This window comes from Parasteatoda tepidariorum, chromosome 1 (genome assembly GCF_043381705.1).
Source record: "Parasteatoda tepidariorum isolate YZ-2023 chromosome 1, CAS_Ptep_4.0, whole genome shotgun sequence".
NCBI classification, from domain to species: domain Eukaryota; kingdom Metazoa; phylum Arthropoda; class Arachnida; order Araneae; family Theridiidae; genus Parasteatoda; species Parasteatoda tepidariorum.
The window spans coordinates 30761597-30787493 of record NC_092204.1 but is presented as its reverse complement, the minus strand read 5'-3'; the positions used below and the strand labels follow the sequence as shown (position 1 = coordinate 30787493).

The following is a 25897-nucleotide window of genomic DNA, read 5'->3' as shown; positions in this document are numbered from 1 at the left end:
TATATACATATATATATATCAGGGCTATTCCCAATTCCCTCCGCCTGTAAACGCCTTTTTTCTTCACTACAACTGGCTTCAGTGGTACATGTTACAGTCATCTACCGGCAACTGCTTAAATTAAAACTTAAATACTTTCGGAATAATTTCATATGTTCTTTTTTGCCATATTCGTCTTCTTTTTTTTTTACTATAACGCTTCGAAATCCCGGAGGGAATTATGAATAACCCTGTATAATATCAGTCACCCAAGAGACTCTTGAATACAAACTGTTTATATTTTTTAATTTGTCTGTAATAATTTCAAGATGAATGGGATATGGTTCTTCCGCTCGGCCCAGGTGCCCAGATTCTGTTAAGTAAAGTAACAGTAATATATATATATATATATATATATATATATATATACACACACNACTAAATTGTAGAGAAGCAAGAATGGTAAAAGCAATAGTCGTTATCAAGACACATCTATTGCTATAAATGCGATATTTCTGAATAAAGAATAATTATCCAAAGATAAAAATTATTATTTATATGTGTCGATATCGCAAAAAACTTATAGTTGAAAAATTATGAAATAAAATTAAAAAGTAATCAAACTTACCGGCGTGTAGCAAGATGCGGTTTTAGATTTAAAAGTATAATAAGTAAACAGTTAGTGAAATTAGCGAAGAGGAAAATATTTGAAGTGGTGCTTATAGCTTGAATCGAATAAAATAAAACAATATATTTGATCGAAGTAGAAAAACTTTTAAGTAATTCTAATATTAGTGCTGCCATCTATGAGAAGAATTAATAAAAATTCGGAAATTAAATTATTAAAACCCAAAAATGTAGAAAAACATTCATTTCGATCCTATTATTTATAGGGTAACTTATTTAAAAGTCATAGCCTGCACATTATACGGATAGAAAGCCGTTTATAGACTTAATCCTTCATTCGTACATCCTTACATAATTTTAAAGAATACACATTTCTATCATTCATAGGGTGACTTATTTAAAAGTCAGAGCCTGCACAGCACTGCATTCATTAGGGTGGTTATTTATTAACCAGAGCCCATTCCCTTTTTACAAAAATAATGATAATAATAATAATAAAAAAAAGAATTTTTTTTTAAATAAATAAATAAATAAACTAAACTGTTTATTATACTGGATAATTAAAATAATCGAATCAATATTAAGAGGCTACAAATTATTAAGAAGTAAATTAAATTTTTTTTTAACCAATCCAGTACAAAAGGTCATACATCCAAACTGTTCCGTCCAGTGGCTTTAGAAACAGTTTATCACAGTTAGTTCCTACCTTAAAAAAATCAGAGCTCATTCTAAAAGTAGAAAAGTTAAATAAAAATAAATAAAAATTAGTGTTCAAAGTTATATATATATATATAAAAGTCATTCAAATGAAACCTGGTCAGTCCGTCTAATTTTGCATTAAACGTAATGGGGGGCCACGTAACTGTGTGTATGGCGACACCATCTATTGGTAGAGGGATTGACACATGCACAACGTTTGACGTTGCATAGCGACTGTATGGTTGCACGCCGAAGAGAAATTTGCGCCCTAGTTATCATCCACACACGGCCAATGCGGTGAAGACGACATTGCGGCAGTTTCGGTGGGAAACGCTGGAACATCCACCGTACAGCCAGACATTTCACATTACGACTTTCATGTTCTTGGACCTCTAAAACAGGCTATTTTCGGACATCGATTCACAACGGACGACGACGTGTGTGACTGAGTCTAGACAGCCTACTAGCTTTTTCAAAGATGGAATCGATCGGCTGGTGTCGCAATGGGATAAATGTGGCAACAGTTTTCGGGACTATTTTTGAGTATGTGTACTGTCAGGGGTGGCCAACCTGCGGCTCGCGAGCCACATGCGGCTCTTTGAAGGATTATTTGTGGCTCTCGATAAATGTATCCGAGTTCCCTTTTAATTTTTGTGCTATTATATTTGAAAAAAACTATTATCGTTCCTTGTGTGTTTCATAGTGTCTTTTAATGTTCGCATTTTTAGATGGTTATCTAGCTACAGCGTATTAAATCGTTTTGTAGATTTGTTTGATCCGATAACTGCATTTCTTAAAGAAAAAGAAATAACCTATAGAGAATTAGACGATGACGAGTGGTTACCATATTTAATGTTTTTAACTGATGTCATGGAACATTTGCAAACATTGAATTTACAATTGCAATGGAAAGATAAAATAATATCTGACCTCTCACAGGCCAGTTTAGTTTTCAAACTAAATTACAACTTTTTCAGAAGGACATTGTGGCAAAATGTTTAAAAATAAAACATTTTGTAATTTTAATCCAATTAAAAAAACTTGTTCTAATATTAAACAAGAAAAACTCAACGAGCAATGATTTTCTTTATTACTCTCAACCTCATACATCTTAATCCAGACTACACTTTTGTCGTTCAATAGCTATCAAAACTATATTTATAAACTTTAATTAAATAAAAAAAATCTAACTTAATTTGTTTGGCCCATAGCGGCTGTTTTTTACAGTTTCTGGCTAAAATTCTTTATAGTGGTAGTCATGTAAAAATTGTGTTTACAGTTGTTATCGGGAATTATTTCAAATATGTAAATGCTTATAAACTTGAAAAAAAAAATCAGAATTTCATGGTGGTAAAATTATGGCGTGAAGGCCAAAATCATGATTAATCAATATTGTTAAAGATAAAAAATATTAATCGATNCATAGTTGCCAACTTTCACGTTTTCTGATGCAGATAATATTTTTCAAGTAACAAAATACCAAGTAACAAATATATTAATAATATTTTGCAAATATGCAAGCATCAAAATAATGATTTAATTTACAATATCAAGTAGTAATGATTTTCTTTATTACTCTCAACCTCATACATCTTAATCCAGACTACACTTTTGTCGTTCAATAGCTATCAAAACTATATTTATAAACTTTAATTTAACAACAAAAATATAACCTAAATTGTTTAGCGCATAGCGGCTGTTTTTTACAGTTTCTGGCTAAAATTCTTTATAGTGGTAGTCATGCAAAAATTGTGTTTACAGTTGTTACCGGGAATTATTTCAAATATGTAAATGCTTATAAACTTGAAAAAAAATCAGAATTTCATTGTGGTAAAATTATGGCGTGAAGGCCAAAATCATGATTAATCGATACATTTGCTACCAATTTGAGAATAAAAAGAATTGTGAAAAGTAAGCCTCAATACTGATAACTGAAAAGTACCTTTTGAATGCAAAAAGTTAAAATACCGTGTGCACAGGTTATTTGCTTCTTTAAGACCTGCCATACGACCGCATAATCTATAGTTATGGAGGTTTTTTTCTTTTTTTTTAGCATTAATCTTGCGTTGAGGTATGAGCAATGAGGTATTAGGCCAGAAAAACTTTTCCCAAAAGTAAAAATTTTACATGGGCATTTTTACATCATACTCATCATTACTGAAATCGAGGTATTTTTCGCAAAAATACACAACCGTGAAATTTTTAAATATTGGTTTATCATTTTGTATTGTACAGACCCTTTTATATTGTAGATTTATAAAGAAATAAAAGATATTTATTTTCCTTTTATCGCCAGAACCATTTATGATGTCAAATTATTTCATTTAAGTTATGGTGTATTTGAAAATTGACAATAAAGTGAATGTCCCTGTGGATTGTGAAGTTAAAGAAGACCTGGCATTTACAGCAGTGGAGATTTTTATTTAGTGAGTATAACTTTTCTGTTCATTGTTTTCATGTGTCAATTCTGCTGACAAAAGGAACTTCCAAAAGTAATTTATCCTATATTTTTGAAATAAAAAATTTCTCATTTTTTGCTGTAAAATTGCATCGGTCTAGAAGTTTAATATTTTTTCTACGTAATCTATATTTAGGTCGATGCATTGTAGATACTGTATTAATTTTTGCTTACTCATGTCATACCAGCATGCCTTCCCTATGTTTTTGAAAAAGCACTGTACTTATTTTTCACATCGTATCTAGTTAAATCGTTGCTTTCTTGAAATGATTATAATCTGTGAATAATTGAATGATTATCATCTCCCACCCTATAAGCCTGCCTTTTCCCTTTTTCCCTCAGCGACTAAATTGAAAAAAAAATATGTGGCAGAAATAGAAAAGAAGATGAGATTAAAGATTTAGTCCAATACAAGAGCTTATTTAGGTACAACATGGGGCATACAAATAAAGTCACATCGTGTATAAAAACGTACAATACACAAGGGATAATAAAGAATTGCACACTACACGTAAATACAGACATTCAATTGAGTAGAAGACTTAAATGACCATGAAATAGCTCAAGGCCTGGTTTCTTAGGACAGGACGCCGTCAGCTGGAAATCAGCGCTAACCTCTGATTGATCCATTTGTGAGTTTGATAGTATACGTCATCCAACGCTCATCTTGAACTACAATTGCCGTCCAACTCAACTGCAGTTGGATTACAACGTGACGTTAACCACAGAAGCAATGGCGGACAACATCCAACAGCACATTGAAATCAGCCAAGATTTTGATTTTGACATTAAACATAGCTTCTTCATTAAACATAGCACTCTTCATTTAGCTCAGCTATAATGTGTTTTCTCTTGGACAAAGTCATTTTTTGTTCTCTAAAGCACTGGTCGATAATAACAAAATCAATACAAATTCAAAATAAATATTTGTTTACGTTATTAACGCATGCGCATTAACGCATGCATGAGAGATAATGTCTGCGTTGAACCGACTGCTCACGCTGAGCTAACAAAAAAGTATTTCTTTGGCGTCACCTCTACATCAGCTTTCCGCTGACGCCCAGATAAGGCGCTAGTTCTAAGAAACCAGGCCTTGAGCTAACAAACCAGTATTTTGTTGGTGTCAGCCGGACGTTGACGTCCCGCTGACGCCCAGATAAGGTGCTTGTCCTAAGAAACCAGACCTTCAGTTGAAAAAGCAAATAAGTGACACTTTCAAAAGGTATTAGGTCTACCTCTTTAAAATGTTTAAACTGGTTTAAAAGAAATTTATTTGATACAAGTCAATATTATTCCAATCCACGAGGAAAAGCTATATCTTTTCTGTTTCTCAGAGGAGTAGAAATTCCGTGATTATTATGATAACATACATTGATATGTAACAAAAAACGATTAATAAGCTAGGTAGAATGTCTACTGCCTTAAACAAAAATCAAGAAGTGTAACTTTTAATTGCTAACTTCGCTTTCAATTCCTACAATTAGTTCTCACTCTCCCTATATATATATTTATATATTTAGTTCAAATTTTCTATCTTTAATTAAGTACTTTTTTTTTCATCCACTCTTCAAATACATTTTTTAAAGCTTGTAGTGGAAAACACTTGATGTGAATACACTTTTTTCAAATATTAATTCATTAATTAAATATTATTAACTAGTTTTAGATGGGAGAATAAAAAAATTTCCCTTATATAAGATATTTATCTTTAAGTAGGAATTGACTTTAATTCTTTTTATATTACTTGTTAAAAACTAATCTAGGTTGTCACGGGCAACAAAAATACACCGAATGTGGGGATTGATGAAATTCAAAATTTTATTAATAGACATTTAATTTTGCAACGTTTTCTAGCAATCTTTTAGCTTTGCGGCAGTGGCGAGTAACAGTACAGTATTGTAAAACAGTATTTTCTAGTGGTAGCGAAATTTAAGTTACTTTGAATTTTTTCACCACTAAATTTTAAAAATTATGTCTTATATAAAACGCAACGTCATAGCATCGTTGCTCTGGCTACTCCATTAAAAAGTAGGCGTAACTATCCTTCTTTAACAAATTTTCTATATAATTTGTTTCCACTTTATTAAAAATATTCTAGAAAGTGGAGCAGGTGGCATCCCTTGTGGATGAATTCTTCCTTTTTTGTTTTAAATATGAATAATTTGAAATGTAAATCATAGTGGAAGTTACGATTGAAAAATTTAAGATATAATGAATAAAAAAAGCGAATTTAGATTTTACATTTTCGGATTTCTGGGGTCCAAAATATAGTAGCCGCTGTCTGGAAAATAGGGTTCCAATAGTTTGGTCAGGAGAGCGGTCCAAAGCTTGGACTCCTTAATGTTAATTTCACTTTTCATGTATTTCGCTTATATCGAGAACTTTTTAAGCGAAGTGAAATTTTTTTACACACAATTATAAAATTCGTTTAACCAAAGATAATTCCATGCAGAAAGTTCTTTTTAGTAAATATTTATTACTTTTTATTATTTTATTTAAAAATGGTCGAAAAAATTTTGAATTGTGAGGTATGCATATTTTTATTTTTTTGCATTGTTTTAACGAATGCAATTTGATACAGCTAAGTACATGAGCAAATGAGGTCGAATAGTGCCTGAGAAATTGTATTTCAAATAAGTCAAATACTTACATTTATATATAAAATTGATTTATAAAATTGATTGAATCCTAGAACGTATAAATCGATCCCACGGTTCTTGAAAAACTTCAGTAGTGGTAGTAAATTTAGGTTACTGCTAAAAGATATTTCTTATTTTCGTTAAGTGGGTAATAAGCCAGAACTTTATTGCGTATAAAATTTATTTGGAAATCAATTTTTAGTGGTAGATACGCAGAAATTAAGCTATCGACATTTGTTTAATTTTCGTTACCACTTTTTAAAATTTAAAAGACTCTCGGTAACCCTGGTAAAGATATTTTTTATCTATAATTTTTGAGGTATTTTCATTTTCCTATTAATATTATTTAAATACTTTTTTCTATGTAATTATTTTTCGAGCATCTTTTCAGATTTATTTTTAGAGTATTTTTAAAAGGGATTCCATACTGTTTGGGAACCCCTGAGTTATATGATGTATTATAAAAAAAGGTTAAATGAATAAAAAATTAATTTTCTTCNTATTTGCTGCTAAAAAATGGCGTCTGATTCAGTCAATGACTTTGATGGAACTAAATGAAAACGTGATAAATTAATGTCCGATATTTACAGGCTCCCGCTAGACGGCGTACTCGAGCGTTGCGATCGCGAATATTTATCTTTAAGTAGGAATTGACTTTAATTCTATTTATATTACTTATTAAAAACTAATCTAGGTTGTCACGGGCAACAAAAATACACCGATAGATGAAATTCAAAATTTTATTAATAGACATTTAATTTTGCAACGTTTTCTAGCAATTTTTTAGCTTTGCGGCAGTGGCGAGTAACAGTACAGTATTGTAAAACAGTATTTTCTAGTGGTAGCGAAATTTAAGTTACTTTGAATTTAGTATTTTCATTTTAAGTAATTTTTTCACCACTAAATTTCAAAAATTATGTCTTATATAAAACGCAACGTGAGAGCATCCTTGTTCTGCCTCTTCCCCCCATCTCCATTCCACCTAACTACTCCTCATGATCGAATTACTACTACAGATGAATCGGTTAATGCCGCTTCGCGGCAGCGCACCGAGATTTATATGATTTCTACCATCCTTGTTCTGGCTACTCCATTAAAAAGTAGGCGTAACTATCCTTCTTTAACGAATTTTCTATTTAATATGCTACCACTTTATTAAAAATATTCCAGAAAGCGGAGCAGTCGGCATTCCTAGCAGATGATTTTTTTCTTCTTTTTTTAAATATGAATAATTTGAAATGTAAATCATAGTGGAAGTTGCGATTGAAAAATTTAAGATATAATGAATAAAAAAAGCGAATTTAGATTTTACATTTTCGGATTTCTGGCGTCCAAAATATAGTAGCCGCTGTCTGGAAAATAGGGTTCCAATAGTTTGGGCAGGAGAGCTGTCCAAAGCTTGGATCCCTTAATGTTAATTTTACTTTTCATGTATTTCGCTTATATCGAGAACTTTTTAAGCGAAGTGAAAATTTTTTTACACACAATTATAAAATTCGTTTAACCAAAGATAATTCCATGCAAAAAGTTCTTTTTAGTAAATATTTAATACTTTTTATTATTTTATTTAAGAATGGTCGAAAAAATTTTGAATTGTGAGGTATGCATTTTTTTTTTTTTGCATTGTTTTAACGAATGCAATTTGATACAGCTAAGTACATGAGCAAATGAGGTCGAATAGTGCCTGAGAAATTGTATTTCAAATAAGTCAAATACTTACATTTATATATAAAATTGATTTATAAAATTGATTGAATCCTAGAACGTATAAATCCGATCAAAATATATTCAGCGTGATGCGTTTTTTTTCTGTACACTTCTCTTTTAATGATTATGCAAAAGACTCTTTTATGAAAGAAATTATACGGTATTAACTCGTTAGTAATGTTCTATTTTAAAGAGATTGTGCAAATGAGCATGTGCATACATATTCTAACTTGTAACAATTGTTTCCGACAGAACTAGGTGGTGCATCTGTAATGTAAATTGAAGGGTGTATGACCTACCACTGTGTTCAAAAAAAGGTACCTTTTGCATCCTTGTATAATCATGGAGAAAATTTTCTTGTAGCAGAGATGCCGATTGCTCCGAATGGTACAAAATATTTTTAAAACAGCATTAGTAATAATGTAGATTTGAAGTATAACTTGAAATCTGCAGCTTTTTGGGTAAATTCGCTAGAATTTCCGAAGTTTTGAAGCTGCATATCTACAACTTCAATCAATTAAATCTTTGAAGTTTTTAGTAGTGGTAGAAAACACACTATAAATCGACTTTACTAATCTAAGAATCATACTTTAAAACATGCACGTTGCTACCACTGGATATCCTCAATCCGGAGCAAGTTGGTTTGTTGGAGCACTGGGGCTGTAGGTTTCAATTTATAATTCACAAAAATAACATCGCATGGTCGCATTAATACGAGTATGTTTAAATGTGCTTTTGCTTTCACGATAATTTCGACAAAACTAATCACATTAATTTTGAAAATGCTTGCATGAATGCTATTTCAAATTAGTTTGAGTATTAATTTAAAAGTAATTGAAATTAAGAAAATTTAAGTAAAAAAAATTATGTTTCAAAATCCAAAGTTATAAAACAGAGGAGGTTGTACCGAATACAGAAGAGACAGTTTTTATTTTTAAAAAAAACATTTATTTCAACAATCTACAAGGCTTATATCATTTCCAATTCTCGTAACGGGTTAGTGCACTCATTAAAAAACAGTTTTAACTAAAATAAATGTATAAATAAAATAAAAACTAGCTCTCCGACGTTCCAAAATCGTCTGCTTCATTTACTGTTTTTTCATTAAGCTTGTGTTAGCTGGATATTCTTAGGGAATTAGGGAAGATTTTAAGTGTTTTGTTCTGAAGACGACAAGATCATAAAAAAATTTATTAACAAAAAAGTGAACCTCTGTTAAAGTAGAGACCCGACCGTCCTGGTTATAACCACTCGTGTCAGGTTGCTCTCTACACTAAAAATTACTCGCATTTATCTCGCCCTGATCTGATCCATTAGTGGTTGCTATCAGACTATATCAAGTTATATCAGACCTTTGGCTCACTTTTATGTTATTCTCACACTTAAAAACATGCACTGAGTAAAAACACACAGATTGTCAAAACCTTGTTAGAGATTTTAACTGATAATTTAAACATGGCTTCCACGGTTCTTGAAAAACTTCAGTAGTGGTAGTAAATTTAGGTTACTGCTAAAAGATATTTCTTATTTTCGTTAAGTGGTTAATAAGCCAGAACTTTTTTGAATATAAAATTTCTTTGGAAATCAATTTTTAGTGGTAGATACGCAGAAATTAAGCTATCGACATTTGTTTAATTTTCGTTACCACTTTTTAAAATTTAAAAGACTCTCGGTAACCCTGATAAAGATATTTTTTATCTATAATTTTTGGGGTATTTTCATTTCCCTATTAATATTATTTAAGTACTTTTTTCTATGTTATTATTTTTCGAGCATCTTTTCAGATTTATTTTTACAGTATTTTTAAAAGGGATTCCATACTGGTTGGGAACCCCTGAGTTATATGATGTAATATAAAAAAAGGTCAAATGAATAAAAAATGAATTTTCCTCATAATATTCTCCTCTAAGGGAGCAATCTCGTCGTTTGACACTAAGGAATGAGGTATGATTTCATCTCAATTTAATATGATCCTTTGTACAAGATATTTGGAAATGTGTGTTAAAAAGTTTGGGAAATTTATTTCATAACTGTAAAATTTTACTATTGTAGCGTAAACAAAAATATTAACGCCTTAACTCCTTAAACTTTCTTTTTTATCCCTTTTAGCATATTATTCAGCTTTTTAATCTGCATGGTAGTGCTAGGAACTTCATTGGATATTCTAATCAGAAATAATCCAAATAATGATTTTGAAAAAAAGGAGAAAAGTAAGTTTTTTATTTAAAAAAAATACAGTAGAACCTCGGTTTATTATTTTTCATGGGACTATTCATAGCTAATGATAGATGAGGAAAAACGACGAATGTTTGCTGAGATAAAATTTCAAATAATGACTTGAAAACATATGAAAAGTAATAAAAACAATAGAATTGGAAATTAAGAATTAAAAAAATTGTTTTAATTAATAAATTAATTATGTACTTATTGTAAAATAAAGCGAAATAAATACATTTATTTATTCAAAATATTTGGAAATCTTAGCTTATAAACACTCTTTTCTTTTCATCGCAAACATTATTTTTTCGACTTAGTAATAAACAATGTTCGGAAGTAGCTAGCACACTACAAGCAGTGAAACTACTGTTGTCGCTGATTTTTTTGTAGTTAGTCGTGTAGTATGCTATTTTTTTTAAAAAAAAAGTAGTGTGGTGAGTAGAGCGATACAAAAAAAAAAAAAAAAAAAGAAACAGTAGTTTGCAGCGATTCCTGGCAATTACTTTTAATCTTAGATTAGAATAGAAACACGGTTCTAACGCAACTAATTATTCGAATTAGATGAGTACAAATTTGCTCGAGTCCGTCAATGGATGCAATGGAAATGACCCTGTTTCTGCAGCTGAGCGTTAACAGAAACGACGTATTTAAAATTACGTATAATTAATATTTAAACTAGCCATTACGAAAAATAGATAATTAATCACTTAGGTCTCACTTTCACATGCGAGTGCACATTCTTGAAACATTGATGTTATTTCGAAAAAGGGGAACGTATTGTCAATGCCTTTAACTTCTTAAAGAAAAATGAGCATCAACAATTAAAAAATTGTAAGCATTCGATAATTTCGGATTTCTTGAATTTAATATTTGTTTTAAAAGGCATACAAAGTTGAAGGTTAAAAAAAGAAATTCGAAAAAAAAGTTTTGGAATAACATGAATAAATATTTCTTAATTATGCCTTATATTTAATATTAGCCAATATCTTATTCGAAATCCTTTCGAATATAGGCGTAAATTAAGTTCTCCAGCTAAGCACGTCTCCTTAAAGTAACAGTTACTAAATTTCAAAGTTGTTTCTAGTCACCACCTTTAAAAAAAAAGTAGTTGCAATTGTAGTTAACTACGTTTGTAACAAAGTAGCTGTAGTTGTAGCAAACTACAAAATTAATTTAGTTTTTCCGACCACTGGTAACAGATCACTGATGTTCAATTTCTTTAATTTTTAATGTTTTCAGAAAGTTCCTTATTATTTCAAAGGCTTTAAGAATTTCCAACAATGTTTTCACCTATTGTGGTTCTGTTTCGTCATCTTCATCAACATCACTTTACATTTCTTCGGCTTTTACAACAATTTCCTGCACAGTCAACATTACAAGTTCAATTTTTTCATCAACTGATGCATATTTATTTAATGTGTAGCTTGAAGCGTCTCTTCCAAATTATAACAAATCCTCATTTTCTGCATCATTACCATCAGTATTACTGTTTTCCATTTCAAAACAAAATAACTTCAATGCATGTCTTAAGAGAGCTCGCCTCTTCATGAGGTAACCCTGGTTTGAATCCCAGCTATGGCTGGTTGATACGAAATCCGCACCTGGCTTTCACCGACCACAGTGTTGACGTAAAATATCCTCATTGATAGACGGATTAGGGGGTAAGAGTAGCCTTGGCATCAGGCTAACCATGAATTGTTTTTGTCGTTTTCTTCCTCATGTAACGCAAATGTTTATATATCCATCATAAAGTCCTCCACCAAGGCTAATTTGTCCCAATGTTTTATTCAGGAGTTCTCTTGTCTTCTGGATTGGGTTCAAAATTACAATAATACTGATTTGAACATTGGTAGTCGTGAGCTCAAAATTGGGTCAGCTGTTCAGCGACCGTTATAAAATACTTGTTTTAAATGACGGTAGAATTTTTGAACGACGGTCACGGAATATGCTAGTTTTAAAAAACGAGCTAAGAGGATATTATTAGCATTATAGGTATGCATAAATGACGGGATCGTTAAAATAAGATTGTGCATACGGGTAAACGAAAAATTCGGGATCGATGGATCGAGGTTCGACAGTATATTATTCATGTATCATCAGCCCATTAAATATCACTTTAACTTTATTTTAATTTCCAGGTGCAGGAATTAAAGCATTATTATGCTTTTCTTTATACACAAATTTCATTAATCTTTTAAAGGAAGACAACAATCCAGAAACTCTACACATATTCCATGGTCTTCGAGTATTGTCCATGACTTGGATAATATGGAGTCATTCATATCTTGTTGTTAGTTTCCGACCATTAGGTAAAAAAAAATTCAACCTTTTCAATGTTTATTTTGCTATTAAAAATCTTAAGTACATTTGCGAAATAAATAATTATAAAAAAATATATAAATGAAATAAGATCATAGGTGACAGAAGAAGAAAAGCAACAAATGAAAGAAATTGAAGTGAATTAAAATTAAAAATGTACACAAAAATCTGTAGATTTATGAAAAAATAATGAGAATAACGCTATATCTATTTCAGGGAGAATTTCTTTTGTTCGCACATGTTTAGGAAAATTTCCCTAACACACTTTAAAAAAATAATGATCAAAGCTTTCAGAAACGCAATGTCCAGTGATCTGCCAAAATGAATTAAAATAGTTGTAAACAAATGAGCAGTGTAAGTATAAATTTCCCTGATCTAGCAATCATTTTAGTTATTTTCACCCGGTGTGTAGCTCATTTCTATATGTGCAAGGCTGCCAACTTTTGTTGATTGTGTATAAAATATTTTGTGAAAGGCGTGTAGTATTTGGCAACCCTGTATATGTAAAAACCACTAATGTCTCTATATAATATAAAAAGATAGAAGTATGATGCTTGGCAGTCACGTGACTTCAACCAATCAGAAACGACAAATGGCGCTGACCATTAGCAAATTTTTTGGCTTCCAATTTATTCCGTTTGATTTGTTACAACTCAACTTCCAGCATGAAGTGTTTTCACTTGAATGTTTATACTTCGTTTGTTTTTATGCATTCGGTTATTTTTATAAGTCTTTAACTTTTCAAATTCTGTTTTTGAAACGGAACGTAGTTTGTGTTTTTTTTGTTGTTTTGTTTATATCTTTATAAAATGGAAAGTAGCAACTCTCGCACTCGGAAAAATCAACTAGGCCGCAGTGACGAGCAGAGAAAACGGCAACGTGAGAGAAGTCGTAGAAATTATATAAAAAATAGACAACTTAACATAATAAACAGTCGTCGACGCAAAGCTCGAGTTGTAGCTACAAAACGGGTTGAAAATCAATACCTAGGTGAATGTCTGAGCGACGACTGCCCTACGCTTTCAATTGGTGGCATGAATGTAAAATGTGATTACTGTGATGCTTAGTTTTTCGAAATGCGCACGGAAGAATCAAGAATAATTGTTGCCATCATGGTTAAATTGAACTAGAATCCCCCCAGTACCCTGAAGCACCAAGAGAATTATTATTAGGACACTGATGCACAACATTTCATATTAAAATATTCATATTTAATTCAAAAACATTCCGTACATTCACTCTCAATAGTTAAATGAATAAATTATTCCAGGAAAAGTAAAGATTTCAAATTTTTACTAGTCACCACTTTTTCCATTTTTAGTCACCCGTGGCATTTCTGTATTACTAATTAATATTTAAATAACGCAAAATTCAGAATTAAATTAGTCGCAGAATAAACTGACTACAGAGTATTTTAAGCAGGTGTAGCACAGGGGAGCATCCATTGTTCCCTATTTTATATTATTTCACTTCCCACATAAGTACGAGAATAAGCAAGATATTATAGCTTTCTATGTGAAAGATATCACTCTTTACCACAATCAATAAGACTATAATATTACTGCATACGGAGAATTTGAAGATTTTAAAAACTGGTGCCTTAGGTGGCGAACAAAAATGCACCCTGATAAGTCTAATTTGCTAACTGTTCGAAATAAAAAAAGTTTATAAGCCTATCAACCAAAACTTAACTCTTTTCATCCAATTAGTAACTACTGTTAAGAAGCAATGTAGGCTGTGGTAGCTTAGTGGTTAGAGCAACGGCCTTTGGTTCGGAGGCACCGGGAATCGATCTTCGAAGCCTCTAAGACCCAACAAGTACATGCGTCCTCATAAAGTCCTGTGGTCAGTCATTCAACAGTACCATGGGTACAGGGATCTGAAAAAAACTTCCTTTCAATTCAGATCTATGTCTAAATTGTGCAAGTGGCCTCACAAATGAGTGGTGCTACCTTCTACCCGAGGATCTGAGCTAAGTCGCACTTTCACCCTAGAGATTCTCTCTAGTCGAACGAAAGGAGTTTCTTCCTGACTTAATTTGCAAGAGCAATGGCTGACGACATTGACTTGCCCAAGCGTCATTAGAAACATCCACCAGAAAGCAAAGTGCTTAAGACTTAACATAAATAATAAATTCACTTGAAATGATCATATCAAATTGACTGCTCAAAAAGCACAAGTTTTATTCTAGTTGCTGAAACCAATTTTTCATCCTGACTCACCGATCAGCATCAACAATAAAAGTCTCAAATGTTTTCATCCTATTTTAACTTATGCATCTCCATTATCAAACCCTTACAAATAAACTCTCAACAACTGAAGGAAAGATTATCATCAGCAACTAAAAGATAAAACTTGAGATCGAAGACATAAATATCCACATCGCAAAGCTTAACTTCAATTTTTGCATAGAAGCCCAGAACAATGATGCCTTAAATTTTAACTTCAAATTTAGTCCGGTGATGCTATTTTTACTCTCAGACACCAGTCTGAAAAGCTTACATACCAATAAGGATTAATAAGCTAATACTAACGCAATCAATATTATCTTGTAAATACTGTATATCGACATTTATTGCTAAGATTTGATTGGGGAGTAACCCTTCTACAAAACAGAGGACAGCCTTGGAGGATTCCATTTTGGCTCTTCAATTTCATTTACCTTTTGTATTTACTATAGTCTTTCGGCTAATATTTTGACTTGTAAATAGCTGTGTTTTCCGGCTTGTATATAGTTTTAACTATTGCTCCCCATTTCCTTGTTTTTAATTTTGTACCTAGGTTATAAATTGAGATTAAGATAATTCATTTATGATGCTAAATAATTACATCCCAATCAGGGAGTGTGCCAATTAATTATTTAAACAGTTATCCTCAACAAGTCAAATTTTCACATTGTGACGTAACTAAGATATTTCTTAATCGAGCTTAAAGCCAAAACGTAAATATTTTCCTCACAACGCTGCTTCATCCTTGCTCTGAATATAAACAAAAACCTATTCTGAAGTGTGTGGACAGATTTCCTTTCTCAAATGTGCACAAAACATAGTTGAACGTGAGCCTCCTTGCTTAGGAGCTTCCTTGCTTAGAGGCAAACATAAACATCAAACTAAAACAGTTAAGAAGCTCCGCCCTGCTCACTTTTTGTATTGCGAAGAATCAGTCATTGTCGTCCTCAGCGGAAAATCCTAATATACTGTAATTGCAAACTCGTACTGTAATATCTAGTCATGTTTGATATAGGTTTGTAAAGACATTTCCATGGAAAACATTTTTGTGATAAAAAGATGGAAAACTTTCGTTCATATTTATTAGTTTGTGAAATCGAATATAAACTATAAATTCAAAATCAGCTGAACATTTTTATGTTTGTGTAAATTTTGTAATTAATTTCACAGTTTAATTTTGAATCTCCATGTAAAACACGCAAGACAAAAAAGAAATGATTATATTCATTGTTGCCTTATGATGTTATTATTAATTAAGTTGAAATTTAGAGAAAGTTTCCTCACACGTATTTACTTTCATTTGATCTACTTGAAAATTTTCATAATTATGGGTCTAGTAATCTAATACATAATTTTATGCAATGAGATATTCAGATTACTCTGGGGGCAAATTTTTTGTTGCATTCGCGTAAGCATTTGATTTTTCCTAATTAGGGTGCAGAGATTTTAAATTTGATATTAGTTTTGTTTTGAAGGCGAAGGATTTTTTTTTCAAAATGGCATATTTAGTTTAGTTATGTTTCGTCTAAATGTACAAGTTTAGAAATAGGTATGGGTTTATGTACATACATTTTCACTTGTCTACACGTTTGAAAATAACTCATGTCAAAAACATATAACCTTAAACACTGATATCATTTTAACATTTCGCTTCGTTTGATTTCAGATGGATTACACCACAGTCAAGACTTTATAAAAGATTTGCTTTTCCAGACTATACCATTTGCATTTTTAGCGGTTGAAAACTTTTTCTTTATGAGGTAATTTTCCTTTATCATCATCATTAACATTTATCCTATCCATCTTGTAAATTTTGACACTAAAATGATACTTTCTTGTAAGTGGAAAGCATATTGGAGTTAAAAGAAATATAGTTTTTATTCTGGATAAAGAGGCACTGCTACAAAAATTAGCGGCCTGAGTTTTATTATGCCTTTTTTTCGAGTTTCATTAAATCTTGCGACATTACAATTTAAGACTTTTCTAAACAGTTTGCATTATTATATTGCCAGGAAACTTTGTAATATGGTTATCCAAATAATCAATGATAAGATTCGGCTATCAAAAAAATAAATAAATAAATAAACGGATTACTCTTATACCTTTAAAGACGTTTGGTTGGATCGTTTTCTTCAGCGTTATGGAACTATCTCAAGAAAATCTCTTAAATTACGTATAGCAGTTATCTGTAACCTTGGCCGAATATGCTTATTTTAAAGTAAAAATACATTTTTGTTGTAGAATCATATGAATTTTTTTAAGCATTTTATTTAGCGTGTGAAAGTAACCTCTGAAAATAAGTTTAAGGAAATTCAGACATTTTGGGCGATTTACAGAAACATGAATATTTTGCATAAAAAATATTTTTTGTTTTTTATTTTCATTGACCAGCACCGTAGGCAACATATGTCCTCTAGATACTTCGCTGTTGAGCTTGCTTTCGTTGTCATCAAGTATAGGACGATCAACATCACCTCAACAAGGAAAAAGGGAATTACACCCATGCCAAAAGCAAGATTCGAACTCGTATGTTTACAGGTATGAAGCCAACTTCTTGACCACCACACAGTTGGTTGGCTGCTTAAGAAAAATAAAGTTGGAAATTTGGACATTAGTAGAAGCAGATTACATAAAGCGCTAGGGAGTAGAGCTTTAAGTAATTCATAGCGAAACCTACTGATTAGTGCACTTAAGTTAATGTTACTTCGGATTCTTTTTTAATAGCATGGATTATACTTTTTATAAAATTTTCACTTGTAATTTCATACAATGAAAAAATCTAATTCAAAATTTACAACAAAAAAAAAGATAAACTAAAAAATTATAATAAAATATTCAAAGTTTTTCATGTGTTAACCCCCAATTTCGCACGATGTAGTAAATCTGGCTTAATGAAATAAATATTTGCTGTAGAAATTTTTTTCCTGAAGCAAAAACTAAGGATAAAACTTTTCCCGGCTATTTTAGCTAAACATGAGCAGTTTTGTTTCACTCATTTTCTTCTTTTAGTTTTTGTACAGACGCAACATATTACACCGTTTAATCTCGTTACTTTGATTATATGCATAGCTTTCGTTAGTTTGTTTTTCTTTCTTAGTTTTTGTACAAGCGCGCAACTTACAACAAAGTTTAATCCGGTTATTTGGATTATGTATATAACTTTCGTTAGTTTGCTTTGCTTCTCTCTTTTTCTTCTTTAAATTCTTGAACAGATCCACTTTGTAATACCGTTTATCTCGTTACTTTGATTGTGAGCATAATTTTCATTAGCTTTTTGCTTTACATTTAATATAATTAGAGGCTTAGAAATCTCCTTTTATCAAAGTCAAAAATATTTTTAAACTAAGAAATAAAATTTTCGTCGAAATGGAAGCAAATCAAAATAAAATAATTAAATAGAAGCAAGTTTAAATAAATCACCTAATAAATTCTGGTGCTAAGAATTTATTGTGTGCTAACTCTCGTGTGCATAACTCTCGTTAGTTTGTTTTGTTTCTCTCTTTTTCTTCTTTCAGTTTTTGTACAGACTCAACTTATAACACCGTTTAATCTCGTTGCTTTCATTATGTGCATAAGTTTCGTTATTTTTCTTTGTTTCGCTCTTTTCTTTCTTTTACTATTTGTTCAGACATAACTTGTAACTCTAATTAATCTCGTTACTTTGATTGTGTGCATAGTTTTCATTAGTTTTTTTCTTTACATTTATAGTTAGACGCTTAAAAATCTCACTTTATCAAAGTCAAAAAAATTTTTAAATTAAGAAATAAACTTTTTGACGAAGAAGGAGATAATCAAAATAAAATAACAATTAAATTGAAATAAATTTAAATAAAACAACTAATAGATCTCGGTGCTAAGAAACATAGGTTTCAGAAATTAGAATAATGATAGAAAGTTCTATTTTTTCTCTTTAAAAGCCATAAAATTTTTAATTAGAAAAATACGAAAAAAAACTATCGCATGCAAAATTATTTTAAATAACTTTGAATAATATTACCATATTTATGTAACATTGAATTGTTTTTTACATTACAAATGAATGGTTATTATTTTATAGAGACGCATATAAAGTTGGCATTTTGTACAAAAACCTTATATTTCATATTAACCTAAATACTAGTTTAATATTATTATTCTATAAAATTATATTCTATTATTATTCTTCAATTAGTTAGCAGTCCTTGCGAAAGCATCAACAATCTCATATTTCTATTTGAAGTAAGTGCTTCGTGAAAAAGTGGACATCAGATCAATTTTTTCGTGGCTTTGCTTTAGTGCAGCATTGAAATAAAAAATTTAAGTCTTTTCAAAATATATATCATAGAAATAAATAAAAATATAAATATGAAATAAGAATTTATTTTAAGATATCTTTATACAACACTTTAAAGATAAATCAGTACAGTTAATTCTCTTTCCTTTAGTATCAATAACTATTTGAAGTCGTCTATGAGAGACTTGAAAATGCTGAAAGCTGTTTCGTCCCATATTTTTTATCAAATTTTCCTTACACTTATTAATTGTCTTCATTCCAGCTATTTCAAGTTTATTTTTCATTATTTCCCACAAATTCACGATGGGATTAAGACCAGGGGATGAAGACAACTACATTTAAATGCATATTCCATTAACGTCCTGCCATTTTGAGGTTTGTCTTGAAGTGTAAGGACCGGCTTGGTCTTGTTGTAACCAAAAGCAGCATAGGTAAAATGTTTCCATAGTATGGATGTGGGAGGGAGCTTCCGCAAATTGTTAAAAACTTCAATTATTATTTTTTTTATGTTCAGAATGATATTCTATGCTTAACATTCTGTTGAGAAAATGATAGGTTTTCCTAGATTGTGGTCTTTTTTGAGCGCCTTCGTTATTTCCAGGCGTTTGTTCATACTAAAAACTTTAGCTCTGCTATTCCATTATGTTTCCAGGAGTTAAAAATATACATGCTTATAAAGGCAGAGTTGCCAACTGGATTCGAAATATTGTTTTTTTTTTAAATTAGAGAAATGTAGTTAATGCTAAACTTATTTCCCCTCCATCCGCATCAGCTCATCTTGATATTCTGGAATCTTGTTTCACTCATTTGAATGTTAGTTCCCTTGTTTATGAAACCAATTTCTACCTCTCCGTAACGCGTGGAAATGCATATTACACTGATTTTCCTTTCCTGACTGATTTGCCTGTCCCTTATTTGCCGCGAGGATGTTTTGAGTTTGTGTTTCGTACCAACTTTATGCTTTTTTAATTTGTTTCTGATGAGGTTACTAACTATTATGCTATAAAAATTTAGTTTTGGGGTAGTAACAGTGGATTGTGCCTCAGAGGTTACATCGGAGTGCAAAAGGTTAATATGGCGCTTTCTCGCTTTCTTTCTTTCCTTTTTTTTTTTTTTTTTTTTTTTTTTTTTTTTTTNTTTTTTTTTTTTCAAATAGGGTCTATAATTTGAAATCTGAATATTTTCATCAGACGTTAAACGAAGTAAAAGAGAAGTTTCTGGAATTTTATAGTTTGAATAAAATGTAATTTGTTTGCCTCGCTTTAGAACCCATTGACAAGCAATTTTTTGGATCAACTTCCATCAGGCCTGAAAGTGGGAAGGAAATTTTAAAAAAACTAATGGTAAATAGTTTAATTTCAGGAGAAAATTATATATTTCTTGATACATAAGTTATACATTTCTTGATTATGAGCTATTCATTATGATCATGGGTGAAAGCCCTTATATAGCAAGACGGAAAAGAGAAAAATCTGGTACGTAAAACATTTCATTCCAGCATTTTTTTCGAAAAAAATGAAATATCTGTAACTATCAAGATTTCTTTTATAATTCTGGCATATATATAGAACTGCTTCTTTTCCAAGATAAAGTAGATATTGTTGAAAAATTTAAAACAAGAATAAGTAAACTCCTCCCCAAAACTAGCTATAACTGAAATGGTTTTACTACCAGCTTTTCCTCTTTTCCGTCTCGCTTTCACCCCTGATTATGATTTACTTTTTTTCGAGTAAGAAGCAGAAGAATCTGGTGCAAAATTTCGAAAAACTTTGTTTCTTGAAAGCGGAATTTGATGATCTAGAACTTTCGTATTTTGCTAGTATTTAGAGTAAAACATAATTTTTCGGTCACAAACATTTGAAGGTGAACTTAGCGCATTTTTCTCCAAACGCTGAAAAAGTTGCTCATTTCGGATAGGGAAAGAATATAAATTTTTACTTATATTTATACTATAATTTATACTATTCTATGCCATTAAAAGTAAAAGATGGAAAGACAATTTTGAGTTACTTTGTAAATTATTGTGAATAAAATTGTAGATAAATGTTTATTGTTTATCATAAAATTATTTCTCTATTACTTTGTGCCTTACTAGTGTGCCTCAGTTTTAATTCTTTTTCGGAGCGGAATATAACACCCTGCAAAATTGACCAACTACGTGGTCATTAAATACATACTTTTTTTTCAAAACAAATACCTTCTGTGAAAAGTATAACCTCTAAGCTTCGATTCAAAAAGCCAATATTTTTGGTTTGATTAAAAAGACCATGAAATTGACTTAGGAAAGTAATCTTTGTGTTAGAACTTACTTTTAATTCCTAAAATTCAAGCTAAATGTTCTAAGAGAAAAGAGATGCTGAGAAAAATCCTGGATGTATCTTCTCTCTTTTGTACCATCTCTCTTTCTACTTGGCAAAGGCTTCTAAGACGTACTTTTGTAAATGAGCACACACGCCTGCTGGTAATTTGTGCCATTAACTAAATAAATAAATCAGAAACTGTTTTTGAAACGTGTTTGTTCCTCGTTAACAGTTTTTGTTATGTACCACAAACGGTTGAACTTTTTTCATGAATTCAAAAAAAAAAAAAAAAAAAAAAAANAAAAAAAAAACAAAAAAAAAAACAGATAAATAAATAACAAAACAAATAAATGAGTTAGAGGCTCTGCTTAATTCTATTAGTCTATGTTCACATTCGCATATGAGAATTTTTCGCACATAAAAAGGAGAATTTTTAGCATTTAAAGTTGCCAGTGAAAACGATCTTTACTGGCGATTTTACTTTCTCGAACAATCTCTATAGAATTTATAATCATAATTTATAATACAGAATTTATATTATAAAATTTTATCAGAAAAATTGTTATTTCATTTGGTTTGTTTGTTGGGTAAGAGTAGGGGAGGAGTCCTAGGGGCAGCCATCTACGCATGACGGGCAGCACTGCCCAAGGGAGCAAAATCCGGCAGTTGTAATTTATATTTGTTTTGAAAAAAATTGTAACTGTAATGTTCAAGTGGGTTGGACGTTTTGGCTAGAATTGCATGTCGCGTCACATGAATTACATGGGGCACCCTATTGTGTTTACTATAATAATCCTTCATTTAAACAGGGATTCTACGTACTGGAATTTTTTTTTTAAATGCTGGCAAAATGAAGTTACTTATTTTATTACATTAGTAACTTCCAGTGGTGGAATGTGTGCTTAAAAATATATAAAGTGATGCCAATAATAAAGCAGAAATCAATTTAAAGTAGTTAATAACGGCAACTTTTCTGTGACATTTGTTTCACGTATGATTAATTTAACAATATAACAGAACGTCAAGGTGATTGTTTTCGTAAATTTATACGATTAATAAACATAATGAAAGGTGGCAAAGATATTGAATAATTAAGAAAATTAAGTATGTATCACTTTGATAAAAAAAGGGTGCACGAACTACCACAAACATTCCGTTAAGCTGCGTTTTTTTAAATAAAAAAAACATTTAGGGTGACTCTCAAACGTACTTTTATAGTCGATAATTTAAATTTGAATTTAATCATATTTCCTATTGTTCTATTTAATTAATGCACCACCGTAGTATATAAAACCATTCAAGTATTGTTCTTTCTTTTTTTCTCCTTATCAAGCTCAGTTCTTCTCTCATATTCTTGTGTCCGAATGAGAGGAAAAATTGATATGAAACAATTATTCCTAAAGAGGTATCTCAGGTAATTTATATTTATTTCTCTCTCTCTCAGATACATACCTACACATTTTCACTCTTTCTGATAATGGATTTTCCAAGTGGTAGTAAAAAAATTATCGAAAAACAATCTTACTCAAAAATATAATTTTATTTTGACCAGGTTGAAATTCACTATCATTATTATGCTTTTATATATTAGTTGTAATTATTTACGTGTATAATGGTGGTCAAACTCATTTTCAATTATTATTATAATACAAAATGCTTAATGGAAAAAACATGAGTTTGGCTCACACTTTAAACACGAAAATAAAATGTTGCGGTAAAACTGGAAGTGCTGGTAGCCATGGGAAATGTATTAAAATTTTTAAACTAATTTTAAAAAAAACTTATTTGACGCAAGTAAACATAATAATTAAACCACGAGAAAAAAAGTCCCAAAAGTGAGAATAAACTGGTAGTACCACTATTTCTTTTCTAGCATGTTTTTCAGAGAAATAAAAATTACGTGATTACTAGGGTTTATTTAAGTTATAACGTATATAGATTAATAAGATATGCAGATTGTCTACCGTCTCAAAAAAATTCTCGTTTAGTAGATCTGTTAATTACAACTTTAATTTAAAAACTAATTCATATTCTGAAATATTAAATTCTTCGGGGAAATAGTATCTTAAAAATTAGTTAACTTGAAAGTCACCGTATTTGGAATACAGGCAGGACTACCAACTTTCTACACTTTTTGTAAAAAGTTATTCTAGTAGTAGCTAAGTTAATGCTTTGGTGTATTAATTTTTATTCACTTAACTTTATTTTTCACACAACTACATATAAATTATTCAAAAATACCAATTTATAAGGATAATTTTACTGAAGAAAATATTTTGTATCCTTTCACTTTATAAAAGTAATTACTTAGTGAACTTAGTGAATGAACTACAATCAGTTCATTAAAATTTCTGAAAAGTAAATTGAAAATATTGAGTGTGTACTATTTTACAATATAGGATTGACATTTTACAAAGTGTTTATGCACTTTGTTGAATTATCGTATTGTCATGAATCCTTAAACATAATTCTATAAGCGATGTCAAAAACTAAAAAGCACAACTTTTTACTTTCGTTAAAATTACAATATTTTAACAGCATAAAGTGAAAAAGAGGCAATCCCATAAATAAGTGTGTTATATTTTTCGGATTTTTTTTGTGAAAAATTAATTTTTTTTTCGATGTATAGGCTGACTCCAAGTATGATGCTAGTTGTAGCTTTATTCGCGATTGTCGGACGTTTGGGATCTGGACCTGTGTGGAAAGAAACCGTTACTGATTTCTTGAGCAAGAACTGCCTGGAACGAGGATGGAGGAATTTGTTTTACCTTAACAACATTTTCTATTCGTCGAAAACGGTAAGTTTTAAAGATTAAGGTAAACTTTAATGTCAATTTATACTGCATTATGCTTCCAATTTCTAGTCCCTAGTAAGGAAACGCTCTGCACATCTCTATGAAAAACGAATGATTCCAGTAACGCTTAGGCTGACTGAAACCATATCGTAACTTATAAGCAGATCAATTCATTAATGGAAACTAAAGAGAAAGTTATGAAAACAAAAATCACTGCTATCAGAATGGAAAAATTACAGAATCTCACAGAAACCGTATTAGCCTGTGGTATAGCGGATTAATTTGCATGCATTTAAAACTCAAAACTTTCAGAACTGTTGGTAATTTTGACAGCATCTTTAAGGCCTCACCACAAATTCACGAAAGGTCTAGATCTGGTCTGGCTGGGTTCCTGAGGCCAATAATGGCCCTCTTCCCATTCGTCCTGTAATGGGAACAAAAGCAGAAACAATAGACAGATTACATAAAATGCAACAAATAATGACGCTTGTTAAGATAGAGAAAAAAGAGGGGCACTTTGCCATTTTAAAAAGTAACAAATAATTGAATGTATAGAAAAGTTCAAGATACATTTACAAGTACGGAAACGAAAATGACACTAGGGAAAAATATTTACAATAAATGGAAAGAATTAAGAAATATTTATAATGAATAACGTTAAGATCATAAAAAACTTCATTAACAAAAAGTGTACCTCTATTAAAGTTGCGTTGCATATGAATTTTTTAATAATTTATATGTAGTGGTGTGGAAAATAAGTTCAAATGAATAAAAAATAAAGCACTAAAACATAAACTTTGGTACCACTAGAATAAATATTTACGAAAAGGCTAGAAATTTGGCAGCCTATATAATCATTGGTACTTCTCTACTCATGGTAATATTATTGTAAAGCTACCACAACGACTGCTTATATTCAAAATGTTTTTAACTCATTTTTGTAATTTCATGATGAATGGGATAGGGGCCGCTGCGCGGCCCAGCTGCCCAGTTGTTTTTAAATAAAGTAAAGTAAAAGTAATAGTTGGTACAGCTTAGGCAAAATTTTCAAATCTACGGAATCCAAAAACTTTGTTTTCCTTACATTGTGGTTTAGTTTTTTAAACATCCTTTTAAAATGTAAAATTATTTCATTTCAGTTAGAACTTTTAATTTCTAAAGTTTAAGAGTCTTTTAAACTTTATTTACTTAATGAATTTTATTTAAGCAGTTAACCCGGTGTTTTAAAAGTTAGTTTTTAATGTTCTAATTTACTATTAAACCCATTAGATCAGCAGTTCCCAAACGGTGTTCCGAGGGTTAAGATTTTTTTAACACTTTAAAGAAATTGAAATCTTTACTTATATTTGAATCCAATCAATATTCCATTATTCATTTATATTATTCCGTTTGAAATTATATTTAAAGTAAAATGCCAAAGAGTGAGAAAAGAATTTTTTTAAAAAATATATAGATACTAGGAGGCATCGCCCCCTGCTCGCTGGCGCTCACCAACCCCTGGAACTGCTTTCACAGTTCATTTCGGATTGCTTCGCAATCCAATGCTCGCTTTGCTCGCTCATTGGATACGTTCTTAACGTCTAGTTTTTGTATACTTTTTTGAATACTGAAGTTCCGAAAACTTTTCACTGTAGAAAATTCTAAACCTGTACATTT

The 25897-nt window shown here is 30.7% G+C and overlaps 1 protein-coding gene across 1 annotated transcript in view; it reads left to right on the top strand.

The window, feature by feature from the left end:
- Positions 1-25897, top strand: part of LOC107447194 (nose resistant to fluoxetine protein 6-like) — a 166013-nt gene that overhangs the window by 21332 nt on the left and 118784 nt on the right. The window contains exons 5-10 of the mRNA XM_071178308.1: positions 3635-3731; positions 10219-10319; positions 12465-12635; positions 16540-16633; positions 22780-22860; positions 24076-24244. Of these exons, the coding sequence (XP_071034409.1) occupies positions 3635-3731; positions 10219-10319; positions 12465-12635; positions 16540-16633; positions 22780-22860; positions 24076-24244 (713 nt within the window). The remainder of the gene's footprint in view (positions 1-3634; positions 3732-10218; positions 10320-12464; positions 12636-16539; positions 16634-22779; positions 22861-24075; positions 24245-25897) is intronic.